Source organism: Pongo abelii, chromosome 9, assembly GCF_028885655.2.
Source record: "Pongo abelii isolate AG06213 chromosome 9, NHGRI_mPonAbe1-v2.0_pri, whole genome shotgun sequence".
Classification (NCBI taxonomy): Eukaryota; Metazoa; Chordata; class Mammalia; order Primates; family Hominidae; genus Pongo; species Pongo abelii.
This window is the reverse complement of record NC_071994.2, coordinates 116,523,417-116,542,620: the sequence shown is the minus strand read 5'-3', so window position 1 is coordinate 116,542,620 and position 19,204 is coordinate 116,523,417. Positions and strand designations below refer to the sequence as shown.

The window sequence follows — 19,204 nt, the reverse complement described above, 5'->3', positions numbered from 1 at the left end:
ACAGAGCTTCAGGTACAGCAGACTCTCCTCCAAATTGGAGATGACTGCTCTCGGCAGGCACTCTGGAACAATAATCATAATAACATAATTTGACATTCCCCACTCTTTGGGGAAGAGAATACACCTGTAATAGCCATTTTCAAGAGCCAAGAAGGAGTGCAGCCAGAGCAGGGGAAGGAGGGGCCTGAACTTCAAAGGAGACAGGCCTGGTGGTTATGAACACAAACAGCCTTTCCGTTTTTAAAGCTCCATGGAATTCTCTGTGAAAACAGTAACTTTTGCACCCTCTAATTTTCTTCTTTGTGCTCTGATTAGCATCAAGCTGTTCTCCCTTTGCAATTCAGTAGCCTCTTGAAGGGTGTTTGTTTGCATGATAGGACTGATGGGCAGGTCCTGGCTTCTCTACATTGGCCTGTCACTTGCTTGCCCCCCAAGGGCGCCACCACAGAGTGCCCCAGTGAGCTCCCTCCAGCCATATGCAGTACATCAATCTGAATGAGGGGCTCAGGCCATTGATTTTCTTCCACCGCCCACCCCCCTGTCACCAAATGCCAATTATTTATCTCTGTTTCAGAAACAAAGTTCTTAATTTAAGCCAACAGCTGCCTTACCTGTGAAAAACACTTTCTTTGGGTGTGTTGAATAAAATCTCCCTGGAGGAGGAGGATTTCCTTTCCTACATGCTTCAGAGAATGGCCAGCTTTGATTCCTTAAAGGACGTGAGCTTCACCCTTTCCCAGACCCTTCAAACTTAACCCAACTGACGTCATAGTCGACACCCTCAATTTCAAGATAGAGTCTGGTAATCTCTTATATTTGCATAGCACTTTATAATTCCCAAAGTGCCTTCACCTCCAAAACGTCATTTAACCTTTACAACAATGGAGGAGGTAGGCTGGGTAGGTATTAGTGTTTCCAGAAGCAGCAGTCAAAGCTCAGAGAGGTTAAGCAACTTGCCCAAAGTCACATGGCTGGCAGGTAGCAGGGTAGGACCAAAAGTCTTTGGAAGTTTGGTCTGGGACTCCTGACATTCACTGTACCATGAAGACCCTGCCTCCTACTCTAAAACGATTATGTGATTGTAAGGAGGAGCCAGAGATAGTGCCACTTATTGGACTTCTCACTTAGGGACTTGCAGTCCACAGGTGACCCTGGTTTAGAGTGACCCTGGGGCAACTGGAAGGGAGCGTTGCCTCTGGGGATGGGGTGAGAGTACAAGGTGGGTTAGGGAAATCGACACATTTGCATCAGTTAGGGTTCACTGTAGAAACAGAAGCCTGTGCTTTGGCACCTTAAGCAGAGAACAATCTAACCCATGGAACAGGGTGCCTATAGCACCACCAGATGGGCTGGAGGAGGGTGCCAGAGGGACCCCCAGGAATGATTCCCAGAATGATTCACGCAGAGTTCTCCTAACAGGGGAGACACCACCTACCACTCACCCCGCTGAATTTAAGAGCATATGCAGTGGCTGCAGGCCAGGAGTCAGCTGCAGGCCCCCAATGATGCCAATGCAACTCTCTCTCAGCACTCCACAGCTGGAAAAACGGAGCTGAAATGCTGCTGCCAACACATCTGATGTTTCTAGCATATTGCCAGCAGAAAATAGCAAAAGGGGTAGGAAGTGGCATTAGATTGGCCACTAGTTCCCATCTAGAATCGTTTCTACAAGGGAGTCTGGGCAATGTGGCTTTTTGTGAGATGGTTTCTAGCTTCTACAGAACAGGAAAGAACATTCAAAGGAGGGTACAATGGAAGTCGAGTAAGCCAGCGCACAGAGCCCACCACAGCAGCCAGCCTAATGCCCACTCTCTTGTTACCCACGAAAACCCGAAATGCACTCTGAAAATGAATATTTGATTCTGAAGTGGATATATCAAAGGTCTTTATTAGCATAGGAACAACACATAGTGTGCATTTGTGTGTTCCCCAAATGCACACAAACACTGTATCTCTCAAGAATCACTGATGTATTTCATCGTAGAGTTGAGAATTTCTAGGCCATGAAGCTTTCTCAGTTGAGCAACAAACCTGTCACAATCAAAACAAACAACCCAGGGCATAAGTGCCACGGTTCAGGCTTCTGGATCCCAGAGCCAACACCCTCTCAGATGGAAGCTGGCTGAGAATGTCAGTCCTATCACTCTGGGTGGAAACGGGAAGTGGCTGTGGCATTGGGGTACCCTAAAGATCACAGGGGTAAGTAAGACCCTCAGGGAGGCCCACAAAGCACTGAAAACACTCGCTGCAGGTGGCAGGTGTGTCAGGCTGATCAGACAGGACCTTGCTCTCGAGAACTCCCCCATAGGTTGCCACTTTGAAGTCATCATAGCTAATGTGCTTTCTTTCTATAGAAGAAAGATTTTAACTATTCCTTCCATTTGAACAACCAGACAGAACTTCAAAGGACCTTAGATATTATCAAGGCCAACCCCTTCAATCTACAGAGGAGGAATTAAAGGCATGTGGATGTAAGGGAAGGAGCCTCTCTCACTCAGCCCCCTGGGTTACCCCTGCTCTATGCCAGGGCTCCTTTGCTCAGCCACAGGTGGACACCTCCCAGAAGCACGTGCAATGAGGTGCGTCTGCACATCAGAACAGGAGCAGAGCAGAGTGGAGGTCTGAACTAACAGAGAAGCCATGGGCACAGTTACAGCCCATATCTCTTGCCCTCGCTCACTGGGGACCTCGACGTGCTGTTCTGCGTCTCTGCTTCTCCACTGTTTTCTCCTGCATGAACATGTGACCCTTGCTGGCCGTTCCTCCATTTGTTTAGGCTGAGGCAAAGAACATGAAGTGGGGGTGTGTTTCTGGAAAAGTGGAGAAGAGAGAAAAGAGGGAAGAGAAGGGGAGGTGGAGTGGGATGGAGAGGAAGGAGGAGGATAAAGAGACAGGGAGAGGAATGCAGAACAGTGGAGAATGGAATGGAGAGAAGGCACCAGCAGCAAGTGGGAGCAGTAAGTCCCCGTCAGACAAGCCGATTCCCTCTCTGGCTGGAGACCGAGAGCTCCCCAGTTTCCTCTAGAAATGCTTTCTTCAGAGAAGCAGCTACTGGGCTCAACCTAGGTCCGCACAGAAAGCATGAGAGCTTCCCACAGCGTTCCGTGTGGCACGCAGTCCCAGCCAAAACTCAGCGCCTCAGCTCAGCTGCTCTTTCTGCAATGGGTCAGTCTGGCTCTGTGTCCACAGCATACCTGGGCTCAGCTGTGCACAGCTTCCCCAGAGCAATGCCTGCGTTCACCTGCACGGCTGTCTTCTGTGTGTCACTGCCTGCGAGCTTTAACAAGACCTGCAAGAGGTCTGTCTTTAGCAGGGAAGATGCAACGTTGGGTACCTCCATGCAGTTACCAAGGCAGAGGGCAGCGTTGCCCACCAGAACCTCATCCTCCGAGCTGAGCAGCTTCATCATCATGCTCAACTCTGCAGGGAAGGAAGAGAACAAGCAACAGCTCCTTTTAATCCCAAAATAGGAGGCTGGCAACAGGACATGAGGGGCGCAGGGAGGTGTCAGCGGACACCGAGCTTCCCCAGTAACTCTGCAGCAGAACTTGTTCACTCACTCATCAGCAAACATTCACTGAATGCATATGAACCTCCTCAACTCCTTGCTGAATCTCTGAAGTATCTCGGCTTCCCAGAACAGTCCCCAGCACAACACAGTTGTTAGATGAATTAATGCTATGTGTCAGACAGGTCTGTCTTCTTGAAAGCCCCTGTTCTTAACCCCTCACTACACCAGAGTGAGAGGTCCCATCTGACAGCCCCCAGGTGGCAGGCAATGTGCCAGCAACCTATACCTGCGGGGTATGAAACAGGATCCAGGAGAAAGGCTCCCGCTTCCATGGTGGAGCCTCCTTCGGTTCACCTTCTGTGCATTCCAGGGAGTTGGTAAGAAGAACATTAGCAGGCTGCCTCTCCTGGGAAGCCTGCTGTGAATAACTACAGCCGGTTTAAGTTACTGGACTAAAGCTAGGCTCAGACTCGATATTTCCCTTGTTCACTAAACGCTGAAGGTGTTTTCCCCCCTCCTTCTGCGAAGGCAGGGAACTGAACTTGGTGAGAGGAGGGAGTTTCCTAGCTTTGACCCTGTTATCTCTGAGCTGTCTGTCAGCTGGGTCTCCAGCCTGGGCATTCTACCTGCGTGCAACCAAAAGGCTAATTAAATGCTTCCAGATCTGGATGTGAAACATCTTCCGCAAACACTGCTGAAGGCTGGGAGAGGTTAACGGCATGGCTGCTAAGTTCCTCCTCGACCACAGTTCCCTTTGCAGCTTCAAGGGTGGATGAACCTCTGGGATGAGGGCTCCCTTAAGGAAATCGTCACTTACTTTTATCCAGTCTTATTACTTCTTCCCGAGCTTCGTGATAACTATTCGTGCAGATAGCTAGTATCTTTATAGCATAACGTGATGCAGTCTCACCTCCTGTCTAGATTTCAGAATGAAATTAGAAAAATAAAATCAGTGCTATGATTGCTCTTGACCACAAACCACAGCGAGCAGTTATTATAGTGCTAGTGGCTTCCTAGACTCTGAAAAGAGAATTCCACTGAGAACGGCATGTGCTTCCTGGTGGGCAGGCATGGTCCCTGCTGGAACAGAGTGTCACCCGCATCCTAACCCAGCCCACACCCCTGACAGGAATGTAGGCCTGTCATGTACACCTGAGTAATTGCCTCCGGAAGGCTTTATGAGCAAGTGGCTGAGAAGAGAATGATGCTGATGAATGGCAGATCTACCAAAAAGGGAGGGAAAGGCCCTCCCATGTCATTTTACCATTTGAGAACGAGGACTGACTTGCTAAGGCTGTCAGGCTGACAGTCCTGCCTGCATGAGGAACTTCAGGAACCTACATCATTTTAAGGGATGACAACTGTCAAACACAGCCCTTGCAATCACCCATGTGGGGTCTTTAAAAGGCATGTGTGCACGTATGCATGTGTGATGCATGGGTATGCATGCCATCAGGAGCTTTTGGTGGGTTTGCAAAAGTTATAATGAATGACAGTCATTGTTCAAGTGGCAATCTCAACTCAGACCCCCTGTGCTGCCCCCTCAGTGTTACCCCTGCCCCAGCAGCAGCCCGCAGAGCATGCTTCCCTGCCCCACTCAACCTGAGGCTTTATGAATAAAAGCCATGTGTCACCACACTAACATGGGTGTGTGGACCTCATGGGCACACACATCATAGGTGGGATTCTGAGATGGCAGCCTATTATAATAATCCCCTTCACCCTTGCAGGTGAATCCAGATAACTGCTCTACCAGCTTGCTTATATTCACCACACTCAACTCACAGGGAAATCCCAACATCCTTTGGTCACATGGTAATTCTACAGGCTACATGTCTCATAGATGGAGTTCCATCCAACACTCTCCAGATAACTGTATAAAGCATCATGAGTAGCAAAACCTGAGCAAAACAATGTGCCTGAGAAACGTTACAGAAAGCCACTCAGATCATTTTTATCAAGAACAGTGGCCATATATTTTAAAGTCAGGCTTGAGGGGTAAGCAGGTTTTATAGGTGTATCTAATGAACAATTTTCTTATTTATTCAACAATCTGTTGTTGATGTTCAGAGTATGATCTGGGTAGGCAGGCAGAAGCAAATCCCTATCCAAGAAATTTAAAATCTAGCAAGGAAGAAATGGCAGCACATTAACCAAACAAAGCCCACCTTAATTCTGTTCCCTGAATAAAATAGGAGACTTCTGTACATTTCAGGGGTTGTAACCAGTAAAGTGATCTTACCTTCAGGAATTTCATCATTTTCTTTACCATTCCTGCTCGCAAGGCCTCCTCAACAATTTTCAGAGAGGAAGAAAGGGTCCGGCTCAGAACACCAGCAGCTCTCTGAGTACAGCAGAAAGAGGATAATTAAATGTCCTTTTCAGAAATGCTGACAACCTTTAAAAATTAACGGGGAGTTTGGTGAGGCAAAAGCAATCATTAATATTGGAAGCAAAATATAAAAAATATGATGTCCAAATAATAGAAAGCACTGTTCTGTTTAATAAAGCTGTCAAGGAGCTGTAATCATAGCCCCTTGCCACCCAGAGGCCCATATTATTTCAGCTTCACACAGGATCAACCAGTTCAACTCTGAGAAAGGAAGTTCTCCCTTGTGATTCCTCCCAGAGCTCTGATATCAGCAGGCCCTTTATAAGGTGATGTTTGATTTCCTGGATTGGTCTTCTGGGTCATTTATCTTTATCTTTTCGAATCTCTGTCTTTTGTTCTAGTTTCTGGGATAGTTCATTTACTTTATTTCCCAGCTCTTATTTCTTTCTTTTTTTTGTTTTTTAAATAAATGGCAAGCTGTTACTCTTTTATGGATATAACTATCTTAAATCTTTCTCAGGATACAAATGATAGTTACTATTTTTTTCTTCTGTTTCCTATATCATCTCTATTTCTTTTGGATATATTTTTATGTTTATCTTGGTTTTCCTATTTATGTGTGTGGCTTTCCTGCAATGTCTGGTTGACCCTTACCTGCCCAATCACATGTATGAAAAAAGCAATAAAATATGTTTGGGCATGCTATGTTTATGGGAAGTTTATGGGAAGTATGGAAAGATATAGAGGTGGCACCCCCGTATACTAGAAAGAAAAATGTTTTCTCCAGTTTTTCAGTTCTTTAGAGATAAAAGTATTCTGATTTTATGCCTAGAAGATAGATGCCTGCCAGCAAACACAGCTCCACTGCCTTGTACTTCTGCTCTCTGTTGTATCAGGAGTTTTGAAATCTTCATCTTCTCCAGGGTATTATAAGGCAAACCTGCTACTGCCCAGCTACGTGTTCCTCCATTTGTACTCTATACAAAGGTTTCCTCAGCCCTGCCTCATTAATTACCACCCTTGCAGCTGTTCTCCATCTTCAGGAAACTTGTTAAAATTACTTACCTATTGGTAACCATTGCCTGTTCACTGTCAATGTAGGTCTCTACTTTTTTTGTTCCCCGCAATGGCTTTAATCTCATTTTAATGAGGTCTCCAGAGGGAGAAAAGATAAACTTGTGTATTATCAATCTTGTTTCCCTAATCTGCTTCCTAAAGATCCTAGAATTTTGCTATAGTTGACACCACGGATCCCCTTTCAGACCCAAGACAGTAGAGACTGTGCTAGACAAGGACCAGATGCCCATGGTGAAGCTGCTGCTCTGCTCAGCAAGCTGGGAAGCACCCAACGTGGCACACACGGAATGCTGGGGAAATCTGGCCCAAGAGCTCTCCTAAAGGTTTACTCAGGGACTAGTGTAGGCCCACCTTTAGGTCTGGACCATCCGAGAACGGTGGTGCTTACCACTTTGGGGGTCATGGACCTCTTTTGAGGATCTGATGAAAGCTACGATGCCCCATCCGTGAAAATGCAGACGCACAAAACCTTTGCCCTATCCTGTCTGAATTGACTTTGGGGATGTTTAGAGAGTGCTACCCCCAAACAGGGTACGTTGATCTACTCAGAACCTTTTTTAAACTGTGGAGCCAGTCCTCAGTCTGCAGCCCTTGAAAGGCTGGTTTCCCAGACCCACCCTAGATGTGGCCCTAATTGCTTCTCTAGGCATTAGGGCCCTGCCCTGACAGGGAGAAAAACAGGGGCGATCACTTAACGTGAGTGAAGAATACGTTCTAGGGTGATGGCAACTAGCCTCTTGAATCATACTAATATTCTTCTCCTGATGCACTGTGCTAACATATAGGCCTTTCTCAGTTTTCTTATTCAAATGTCAGACACAGAATTGAGAAAGCCATTTCAGCATATATTTTAAAAAGAGGGTAAAACTATTATGCACAAACAACCTCTAGAATCACTGGCTTAAAATATTTGGGTCTGGCTTTTTTTTTTTCTTATGGAAAAAAGGGATTCTAAATAAGTTGGACACTTGATCTGTCCAATTTGCACAGGATATTTTGAAATAGGACAGATCAGATCGATTATATCCTCTAAGCTGGTTAAATTTCAGACCATACGGTAGGGAGATTCTTAAGTTGGGTTCCTGGACTCTAAGGGATCCACAGATGACGGACACGGCAAGGAGGTCACCAAATCCATGAAACTGTAGACAAAACCTGGTATTTATGTGCTTGTGTACATTATTCTGAATAGTATATCCACACCATATCTCAGAGTCAGCAGATTCTCAAAGGTGGCAACTTCAAAAAGATTACACTGATAATAAAACAAACAAAACAAAACAAAACAAAACAAAACAAGAACAATGGAAGCTGCTTCTGGATTTCCCTGGGAGAAACTTACTGTCAGGATTCCTCCATCCTGGCTGTTTAGTAAAGACAGGCACCTTCTGCTCACCTCCACAGCCCAAACCTACAACAATGGGGAGAGGCCAGCAGGAGATTTTAATTTTCTGACAATCTGAATTCTCAGCGGAGCTTCTTCTGAGCATCATCTCCTTTTTAGCACCACCACACTGTGCCCAGGTTCCCTCACAATACCTTCTTTTACTGCTTTTATTCCTCCCCATGTCTGTCTCCCCTAACTCCAGGGCATTACCCTGATAGCAGGAACCACCTTTTATTTGACTTTGTAAACGCAGCACCTCATACTCTGCTCAGCACACCTTGGATACCCAGTCTGTTTTCTGAGTGAATACATGACTGAGTGATCCATCCACCCCTCAGCAGAGCAAAGGGAGAGCGCATCCCTCCAGCCTTTTCCCATTCCACGGCCAGTGTGTGAGTGTACATGCTTCTGTCTCTTCGTGAACATGAGAATGGTTTTATGCCACAGAATGTGTACAGGTTGTCCCAGGGTTCCAGGCAGGGAGACAAGAACGCCATACCTCAGAGACAAAGGGAGCCTGAAGACACAGGTTCATCATGAGTCCCAGGAGTGTGTAGATAACCTCTCTGAACAGGTCCACATCCTCCTCACACCTGGCCTTGGGAAACAAAACAAGGTAACCAATGACCTTTCTGCCTTACAGCTTTTTATGGACATCTTTTCCCTTGGACAAGGGTCTCAGAGTTCCCCACACTCCCTAAATTGCCAATATCATGAACCTAAATGATGGTGGAGGATCAGAGACCAGTTCCATGAGTTAGTGTTGGTCCAGGAGACTTGGAAGGAGTCTCTGGTGCCTCTGCCATGGGACTATGGCTCAGGTTGGTCCTGGGTTTAAAGTGAAGAGTGAGCTGCTGAGACGGGTGATCATTCAACTCCACCAGAAAAATCCTTCAAATCAGGATCAGGCAAGATGGCTAACTAGATGCAGCCAGGTGGAACAGCTCCCACTGAGGGACAGTGATGACTGACATGCTCCTAACAGTTCCTCAAAGGGAAGGCACTGAGAGTAGATGAAGGGAAGATGCAGAAGCAGGGCGGAAAGGGAGTAACTGGGAATGCTGCACGCAAGCCTATGTACCAAGGCTTGTTCTTGGTCCCCAAAGGCTCTTGGGGAATGGGTGAGTTGAACTGGCAAAGAGCAACCTGATCTCATCATAGGCCTCTGGAACCCCAGCAGGAGAAATCCCCTTGACTAGCACAGACACTCATCGAGTTGTCAGGGAGAGCTGCTTAGAGAAGTGGTAGGGGTGGCAAGCCAGTTGATGTGGAGCCCAGAGGGTTGGGCATGGAAGTGTCTGTAGTGGAGCATGGCCAGAGATAGCCATCCCCACTAGGCTCAACTTGCTCCCACAGGAGACTTTAGCCCTCGGGGAATCATCAGACCTGAACTCTGCAGGGTGGTCTTGCCCATCAAACAGGGCCAGTCCAACTTGAGGACCCCTTGCTCTGCTGGCCTCTCCTGGGGCCCCAGCCAGGCCACAGCTGCTTGCTGAGCAGTCTTGGGGGCTCTGGGGGCCCACACCATAGCTTCTGCACTGGCAGACCATGCCTGACCAGTGGAGAGCACCAGCAGGGTACCCCTATCACCATGCACCAGCCCACATGCTCCCTCCCCACACTGCAGCTTCCCCTGGGCCCAGGGCAACTCCCCACATCTCTTTGCTGGTTAGTGTCTGATCAGGCAGGTTTTGCTTTCCTTGCCCTGCCAGAGCACGGGAGTGCAGTCCTGCCCCTCCTCTTCCCGCTGATCACCATTGCAGATGGAGTGTTGATGGGCACAGCCAGCCCCACCCCTACCAGCACCTTGCCCTTGTGCTAGCATGGCATAGAGTACAGTGGATCCTTCTCCCCCTAGGAGCAACCTCCTCTGCTTGTGAGGCACAGAGAAGGCACCATCTTCAGCATGAACACACACACAGTCATCAGCAGGGACCCTCTCCCCCAACTGCATTGCCTCTGCCATTGTGGCAAACATCCACAGGGAGGCAGGCACCCTGACACCCACTAGCACTCTGCCACAGGTCTTCTGCTGCTGTTGGCATGAGTGAACAAGTTAAGGTCCCATTGTCACCACATTATGAAATTCTTGGGCTAACACCACCCATTGGAGTGTAGTGACCAGAGGTTCGGGATCACCTTGGCTCCCCCAGTGCAGTGTATTCTTAACCTAGAGGAGCCAGAAAACAGAGTTGAGGCCCAATACAAGTCCCTCAGAGTTAGAGCATCCAGTCCAGAAGTTGGGAGCTGAATATTGACCCCCTAAAATCTTCTAGAAATAAAGCCAGTCAGCTGAATCCACCTTATACCACAATAAAACCCTCAAGGGCATCAAATAAGATAAAAGAAAAAAAATTTATCCAAAGGTCAGCAATCTCAAAGATTGACAGTAGAGAAATCAACAAAGATAAGAAAGAATCCACATGATAAACCTGATAATTCAAAAAGCCAGAATGCCTTCTTTCCTCCAAACAACCATAACACCCCTCCAGAAAGGGCTCTAAACCAGGCTGACATGGCTGAAATGACACAAATAGAATTCAGAATATGAATAGGAATGAAGTTCATTGAGCTACAGGAGTACACTGAAACCCACACCAAGAAAGCCAAAAATCATAACAAAACAATGGAGCTGACAGAGAAAATGATCAGTACAGAAGAGAACATAACCAACCTGATAGAGCTGAAAAACCACACTACAAGAATTTCATAATGCAATCACAAGTGTTAATACCAGAATAGACCCATCAGAGGAAAGAATCTCAGAGCTTGAACACAGGCTTTCTGAAATAAGACAGTCAGACAAGAATAGACAAAAAAAGAATAAAAAGGAATGAGAAAAACCTCTGAGAAATATAGAATTATGTAAAGAGCCCCAGTCTACATCTAATTGGTGTCCCTGAAAGAGATGAGGAGAATGGAACCAATTTGGAAAACATATTTCAGGATATCATCCATGAGAACTTTCCCAACCTAGCTAGAGAGGCCAACATTCAAACTCAGGAAATGCAGAGAACCCCAGTAAGATACTTCATAAGATCACCCCCAAGACACATAATCATCAAATTCTCCAAGGTCGAAATGAAAGAAAAAATATTAAAGGCAACTAGAGAGAAAGGTTAGGTCACTTACAAAGGAAAGCCCATCAGACTAACAGCAGACCTCTCAGCAGAAACTCTACAACCCAGAAGAGACTGGAGGTCAATATTCAACATTGTTATAGAAAATAAATTCCAACCCAGAATTTCATTTCCGGCCAAATTAAACTTCACAAGTAAAGGAGAAATAAGCAAATGGTGAGGAAATTCATTACCACCAGACCTGTCATACAAGAGCTCCTGAAGAAAGCACTAAATGTGGAAAGAAAAGACCATTACCAGCTTCTACAAACACACACTGAAGTACACAGACCAGCGTTACTATAAAGCAACCACATAAATAAGTCAGCAAAATAACCATCTAATATCATGATGATGGGATCAAATCTACACATAGCAATACTAACCTTGAATGTAAATGAGCCAAATTGAGCCAAATGTCCTAAGACACAGAGTGGCAAGCTGGACAAAGAACCAAGATCCACTGGTATGCTGTCTTCAAGAGACCCATACAACAAGCAATGACACACATAGGCAAAATAACAGGCAAATGGAAAACAGAAAAAAAGCAAGCGTTGCAATCCTAGTTTTAGATGAAACAGGCTTTAAACCAACAAAGACCAAAAAAGACAAGGGCATTACACATATTGGTAAAGGGTTCAATTCAACAAGAAGATCTAACTATCCTAAATATTTATGCACCAAACACAGAAACATCCAGATTCATAAAGCAAGTTCTTAGAGACCTTCAAAGAGACTTAGTCTGACACACAATAATAGCAGGAGACTTTACCACCCCACTGACAATATCAGATCATTGAGATAGAAAATCAACAAAGATATTCAGGACCTGAACTTAGCACTGGATCAAATGGGCCTGATGTACATACACAGATTTCTCCAAATGAAAACAAGAGAATACACATTTTTCTCATCGCCACATAGTGCATACTGTAAAATCAATCATATTTGGAAGTAAAATAGTCCTTAGCAAATGCAAAATGACTGAAATCTTAACACTCAAATTGGAAATTAAGACTAAGAAATGAACTCAAAACTATATAATTACATGGAAATTGAATAACTTGATCCAGAATGACTTTACGGCAAATAAACCAATTAAGGCAGAAATCAAGAAGTTCTCTGAAATTAATGTGAACAAAGATACAACATACAAGAATCTCTGGGACATAGGTAAGGTAGTGTTAAGAGGGAAATCTATAGCACTAAATGCCCTGACAGATATTTCTAACTAAAAAGTTAGAAATATCTCATGTTAACAACCTACCACCACAACTAAAACAACTAGAGAACTAAGAGCAAACAAATCCCAAAGCTAGCAGAAGACAAGAAATAACCAAAATCAGAGCTGAACTGAAGGAGACTGAGACACAAAAACCCATTCAAAAGATCAATAAATCCTAAAGCTGGTTTCTTGAAAAAATTAATAAAATAGACGACTAGTTAGACTAAAAAAGAAGGAAAGAGAATATGCAAATAGACACAATCAGAAACAACAGGGGGGATATCACCACTGACCCCACAGAAATACAAACCACCATCAGAGACTACTATGAACACCTCTATGCACATAAACTAGAAAATCTAGAAGAAATGAATAAATTTCTGGACACATACACCATCCAAAGGCTGAACCAGGAAAAAATTGAATCCCTGAACAAACCAATAATGAGCTCTGAAATTGAGTCAGTAATAAAGAGCCTACCAATCAAAAAAAGCCCAGGACCAGCTAGATTCACAGCTGAATTCTACCAGATGTACAAAGAAGGAGTGGTACTATTCCTGCTAAAACTATTCCAAAATATCAAGGAAGAGGGACTCCTTCCTAACTCATTCTGTGAGACCAGCATCATCCTGATTCCCAAACCTGGCAGAGACACACACAAAAAAGAAAACTTCAGGTCAGTATCCTTGATTAACATTCATGCAAAAATCCTCAACCAAATACTGGCAAACTGAATCTAGCAGCACATCAAAAAGCTTATCCATCACAATGATGTAGACTTTATCTCTGGGATGCAAGGTTGGTTCAACATACACAAATAGATAAATGTGATTCATCACAAATAGAACTAAGAACAAAAACCATGTGATTATCTCAATAGATGCGGAAGAGGCTTTTGATAAAATTCAACACCTCTTCGTGTTAAAAACTCTCAATAAACTACGTACTAAAGGAATATACCTCAAAGTAATAACAGCCATCTATGACAGACCAATGGCCAACATCATACTAAATGGGCAAAAGCTGGAAGCACTCCCCTTGAAAACCAGCACAAGACAAGGATGCCCTCTCCCACCACTCCTATTCAACATAGCATTAGAAGTCCTGGCCATGGCAATCAGGCAAGAGAGAAAATAAAGGGCATCTATATAGGAAGAGAAAAAGTCAAACTACCTCTGTTTGTAGATGACATGATCCTTTACCTAGAAAAAACCACAGTCTTGTCCCAAAAGCTCCTGAAGCTAATTAACAACTTCAGCAATGTCTCAGGATACAAAATCAACATACAAAAGTCACTAGCATTCTTATACACCAACATCAGTCAAACCAAGAGCCAAATCAGAAACGCAATCTCATTTATAATTGCCACCAAAAGAAAATACCTAGGAATACAGCTAACCAGGGAAGTGAAAGAAATCTCCACAAGAAGAACTACAAAACACAGTTCAAAGAAATTAGAGATAACACAAACAAATGGAAAAACATTCTGTGCTCATGGACAGGAAGAATCAATATTGTTAAAATGGCCATACTGCCTAAAGTAATATATAGATTCAATGCAATTCCTATTAAACTGTCATTGACATTCTTCACAGAACTAGAAAAAACTATTTTAAAATTCGTATGGAACCAAAAAGGAGCCTGAATAGCCAAGGCAATCCTAAGCAAAAAGAACAAAGCTGGAGGCATCACGTTACCTGACTTCAAACTATACTACAGGGCTACAGTAACCAAAACACATGGTACTGGTATAAAAACAGACACATGGACCAATGGAACAGAATAAAGAACCTAGAAATAAGACCACATACCTAAAACTATCTGATCTTCAATAAACCTGATAAAAATAAGCAATGGGGAAAGGATTCCCTATTCAATAAATGATGCTGGGAAAACTGGCTAATCATATACAGAAGATTGAAACTGGACCCCTTCGTTTCACAATATACAAATATTAACTCAAGACAGAATGAAGACTTAAACGTAAAATCCAAAACTATAAAAACCCTGGAAGATAACCTAGGCAATACCATTCTACACACAGGAACGAGCAAAGATTTCATGACAAAGACACCAAAAGCAATCGCAACCAAAGCAAAAACTGACAAATGAGATCTAATTAAAGAGCTTCTGCACAGCAAAGGAAATTATCAACAGAGTGAACAGACAACCTATAGAATGGGAGAAAGTTTCTGCAAACTATGCATCTGACAAGGGTCTAATATCCAGCATCTATAAAGAACTTAAAAAAATTTACAAGAGAAAAATAAACTACCCCATTAAAAAGTGGGCAAAGGACATGAAGAGACACTTTTCAAAAGACATACATATGGCCAACAAGCACATGAAAAAAAGCTCAATATCACTGATATCATTAGTGAAATGCAAATCAAAACCACAAGATAACATCTCACACAAGTCAGAATGGCAATTATTAAAAAGTCAAAAAATAACAGATGCTGGCAAGGCTGCAGAGAAAAAGGTACACTTATACACTGTTGGTGGGAGTGTGAAGTAGTTCAACCATTGTGGAAGACAGTGTGGCTATTCCTCAAAGACCTATAACAGAGATACCATTTGACCCAGCAATCCCATTAATGGGTATATACCCAAAGGAATAGAAATCTTTTTATTATAAAGACACATGCACATATATGTTCACTGCAGCACTATTCACGATAGCAAAGACATGGAATCAACCTAAATGCCCATCAATGATAGACTGGATAAAGAAAATGTGGTACATATACACCATGGAACACCATAGAGCCATAAAAAGAATGAGATTATGTCCTTTGCAGGAACGTGGGTGGAGCTAGAGGCTATTATCCTTTGCAAATTAATGCAGGAACAGAAGTGCCACATGTTCTTCCTTGTAAGTGGGAGCTAAAACATGAGAACACGTGGACATATAGAGGGGAACAACACACACTGGGGCCTGCCAGAAGGTAGAGGGTGAGAGGAAGGGGGAGAGGATGAGGAAAAATAAATAATGGGTAGTAGGCTTAATACCTGGGTAATGAAATAATCTGTACAACAAACCCCCATGACACAAGTTTACTTATATAGGAAACCTAGACATGTACCCATGAATTTAAAAGTTACATAATAAATAAATAAATAAATAAATAATTTTTAAAAATTAAAAAAAATCCTTCAAATCTCCCCAGGGCAAATGAGACTTGATCTGGGGGGCTCTTTAAGGCCAGCAGTGCATAAAACCCGTGGTTACAGAAGGGATAAGCCACTGGCGCCATCCAGCACCCACAGAAACAGAATTTTTGGAAAAGCCAGATAACTAAGAAGAAGCTAATGCCCCCAAAGAGGATAAAGACCAATTTTGAATAGAAAAGCTAACATACCAGGAGGTCCAAGCAGCCATCCCCAAATTCCTCACAGGCCGCCATGTGTCTTCGGGTAGCAGGCTCAGCACTGAGGTTTCCCATGATGGCAATGCACTGGCACAGAGCCGAGGAGCTGCTTACTTTGGGATCTGTCTTCTAAATGAGAATCGAGAGAAGCAGAGCCTCAGAGAGCAGGCAAAGGATGCCGCACGATCTCTAGGTGCATCCCTCACTCACCAAAAGGCCCACGAACCAACCAGATAGCTTCGTGTCACACAGGGGCATCCCTGGGGTCTCACTGGCAACAGGATGGAGGCACATAGAGGGGTGAACCCAAAAGGGTCTTGGCCTAGGGCTTAATCCAGCTCCTCCACCAACCAGCTGGGAGGACCTGGGCAAATCCCTTCCCTTCTCAGAGGCTCCATTTCCACAGCTGTGACATGCTGGGGTGTGGTTATGCTAAGAGCCCCTGAAACTTCTAAGGTTCAGTAGGGACAGGCTGCAGTTGCAACACACTCTCCAAGGAGAAGCCCTGCCCCACCACACTATCCACTGCCTTATCAGCTCAAATTGCTACACTGGTCTTCCTGACAGGATGACTTCCATTTGGGAACAGGGTTGCATGTCGTACTTAGTGTCAGCAGGGGACTGATGGAGACTGACAAACTCTATCCACCTTTACTTAAGATGCCACCCATATCCAGCTTTTCCTCCCCTGTAACCAGTGCCATCCATATGCCACCTCCACCTGTCCCTCCTGTAGCTGTTTCAATAACTGAGAATTGTGTAATTTCCAGCTGTGAATAAATGATTAATCAACCAAGAGACAATAGTTGTTCTGGACTGTAAATTGTGTTTAAACAGCCCCACTCATGCTCCTGAGAGTGTCTGTTACAGAGGATGAAAATGACGGTTTGCTCACCAGAACGCCTGTGAGTGCAGGGAGAACACCTGGAAGGTTGGCCTGGAACCAGACTTGGAATCTGTTGAGAAACCATCAGCCAGGATTTATTTTTACATTGCATAAACTATAACATAAATACAGTGTCTCAGATAATTAATGTTGCAAACTCTAGGTCCATATGATTTAGAGTGTGCATGGATAATTCAGAACCAAAAAAAGAAAGAAGCATGTCACTGTGTATGTAATGTGGCTTTAATTTTTCTGAGTCTGGAGAATTGCCTTTGATGTTAAACAACAGATCTCAGATGGTGGCTCCCTTAAGCAGGAGTTGCTGGAATCTCTAGGCTTCTGCCAAGCTGACTTACCCCCAACCCCTGCTCTGAGTCTACAGCGTGTGTGTGTGGTGCAGAAGGCAAATACCATGCAAGCATGTTTACCCATCGGAGCCACTGGGAGGGCCTGGATGCATGTGCATCTCCACACTCTATAGTCACTGTTCCATACCCTGGCCCGTGCCAGCTGGCTGGCCTGCCTGTGAGCACAAGCAGCTCTCTCATCCTATTACCATCTCTAAGCAAGGTGTCCTAAAATTTGTGAGGAAATTTAAAACACAAGATGCACTTTAAAAAAAAGCACTTGAAAAATTATGAAAACTAAGACCCTTACTATCATCCCCAGCACCTAGACAAAACAAAACAAAACAACACAAAGCCATAGGGCAGAAGGAGGTCATTACTCATAACGTCACTGGCAACCCCAGAGGAGGCTGCAGTTGACTGTTCATTCTTGCTTGCTGGCTCGCTGGCTTGCTCAGGTTCATTCAACGCAAATTTGCTGGGCAGCTCCTATGTACCAGGCACTGATTAGGAGGGAGGAAGGTTCCCGACACTTGGGAGGCTTGCCTACTGTGAGAGGCACTGCTTTAAGTATGCTGCTGCTTCCAAACCCATGGAGGCCCGGGTCAGCCTCTATGCAGAGTGACTAGAATGGGAGTGGGTGGCTGCAGCCCCCTGGGAGGCATCAGCCCTCCTACTCAGTGAATCTTGTAATACTCACTTGCAGACTTGGCCTAGCCTCTCTGAATATGGCACATTTTTAAAGATCAGACAGTTCAACAAAGACTGAAGAAGAAATGTCAATTTCTATAAATAAAAAAATTACCTTTCTTCCAGAGCCAAGTCTGTGAACAGTCCCATAGCAGTGTTGGCCTCCTTATCTGAGAAATCAAGAAATGACACCAGGGCTTCCAATAATCTGCAAAAAACCATAATAACCTCAGAGGTAGCTGTCCTCCAACTACCAACATCCCAACAGGGTAACCTTGCAAGGAAACCAAAAAGGAGTCAGCATCTGGGTGAAATAAGCAGAAAGGGTGCCTTGCCGTGCCCTCCTAGGAAGCCTAGCTCCTTGCCCACCCAGAGACAGATACTCTTAAGTGGTTGGCTCCACCACTTAATATGAATCCCCAGAATGCTGAATACTTTTAACCAAAGTTTATTGATTATCGGACGCCAGCTCAGAAGGAGTTTCTGTGACTCTGCCATGTGACTCTGGCTCAGTCAGGTTCATTAACTTAGATGACATCTAAATGGCATGCTTACTAATCTGCTGATGACTAAAGTGGGAGGGCCCCCTAATAAGGTGGGTGACGGAATAAAGATTTAACAAGATTGTGACAGGCTGCTGAATAGATTAGATTAAATTTAATAGGGTTAAGTTCAAAGTCCTCCACTCAGAGCTGGAAATTCTGCATAAGTAACAGAATTGTGAGACCTGGTTTATAATTGGTTCATATGAGAAAGATTTAAGGATTTTTAGCCACTTACAAACACAAAATGAGCAAACAGTCTAACACAGATGCCAAAAAACACCTGATGCAATCTCAGGCTGCCCAAACGGGCTTACTGGCACCACGACAATGGAAGTAAGAGTAATTTGTTCATCCAGCAAACTTGCATTAAGCATCTACAAGGTGCTAAGTATACTGTGCTCAGTACTGAGCTCCTGGTCTCCTACAGTGATACACATGTAAATAAATAAGATAAACTGTCTTAGGTGATATGTTAGAGACAGACGCATGTTGAGGGGACCGGAGTCTTGCTGGTGGGAGGTGTGGGGATGGAAGTGAAGAAGCCTTCAACAGATGACACTTCAGCGTCTCTTGAAGTGTAGTGTTAGCTATTAATTTCTTTATCCATTTGACCAATCACAATGAACAAGCACTGACTGTGTACCAGGCAATGTGGTCAGTTCTGAGATCATAATGATGAAACAAGACAATGTCCTGGCTCCAGGCAGCTTGCAG

The 19,204-nt window shown here is 44.4% G+C and overlaps 1 protein-coding gene across 13 annotated transcripts in view; it reads right to left on the bottom strand.

Moving 5' to 3' along the window:
- Window positions 1-1,868: 1,868 nt before the first annotated feature.
- TTC12 (tetratricopeptide repeat domain 12) overlaps window positions 1,869-19,204 on the bottom strand; it is a 51,871-nt gene continuing 34,535 nt past the window's right edge. For 12 of the 13 annotated variants that reach the window (XM_063711378.1, XM_054525097.1, XM_054525092.1 and 9 more), the window contains 9 exons: window positions 18,061-18,153; window positions 16,918-16,978; window positions 16,014-16,151; window positions 8,807-8,905; window positions 8,263-8,331; window positions 5,754-5,855; window positions 4,329-4,428; window positions 3,195-3,420; window positions 1,869-2,031 (listed from right to left, as the gene is read on the bottom strand). In XM_063711378.1, coding sequence (XP_063567448.1) covers window positions 1,956-2,031; window positions 3,195-3,420; window positions 4,329-4,428; window positions 5,754-5,855; window positions 8,263-8,331; window positions 8,807-8,905; window positions 16,014-16,151; window positions 16,918-16,978; window positions 18,061-18,153 — 964 coding nt within the window. In that variant the 3' untranslated portion in view covers window positions 1,869-1,955. The remainder of the gene's footprint in view (window positions 2,032-3,194; window positions 3,421-4,328; window positions 4,429-5,753; window positions 5,856-8,262; window positions 8,332-8,806; window positions 8,906-16,013; window positions 16,152-16,917; window positions 16,979-18,060; window positions 18,154-19,204) is intronic. The other variant, XM_063711380.1, reaches the window with a different exon arrangement.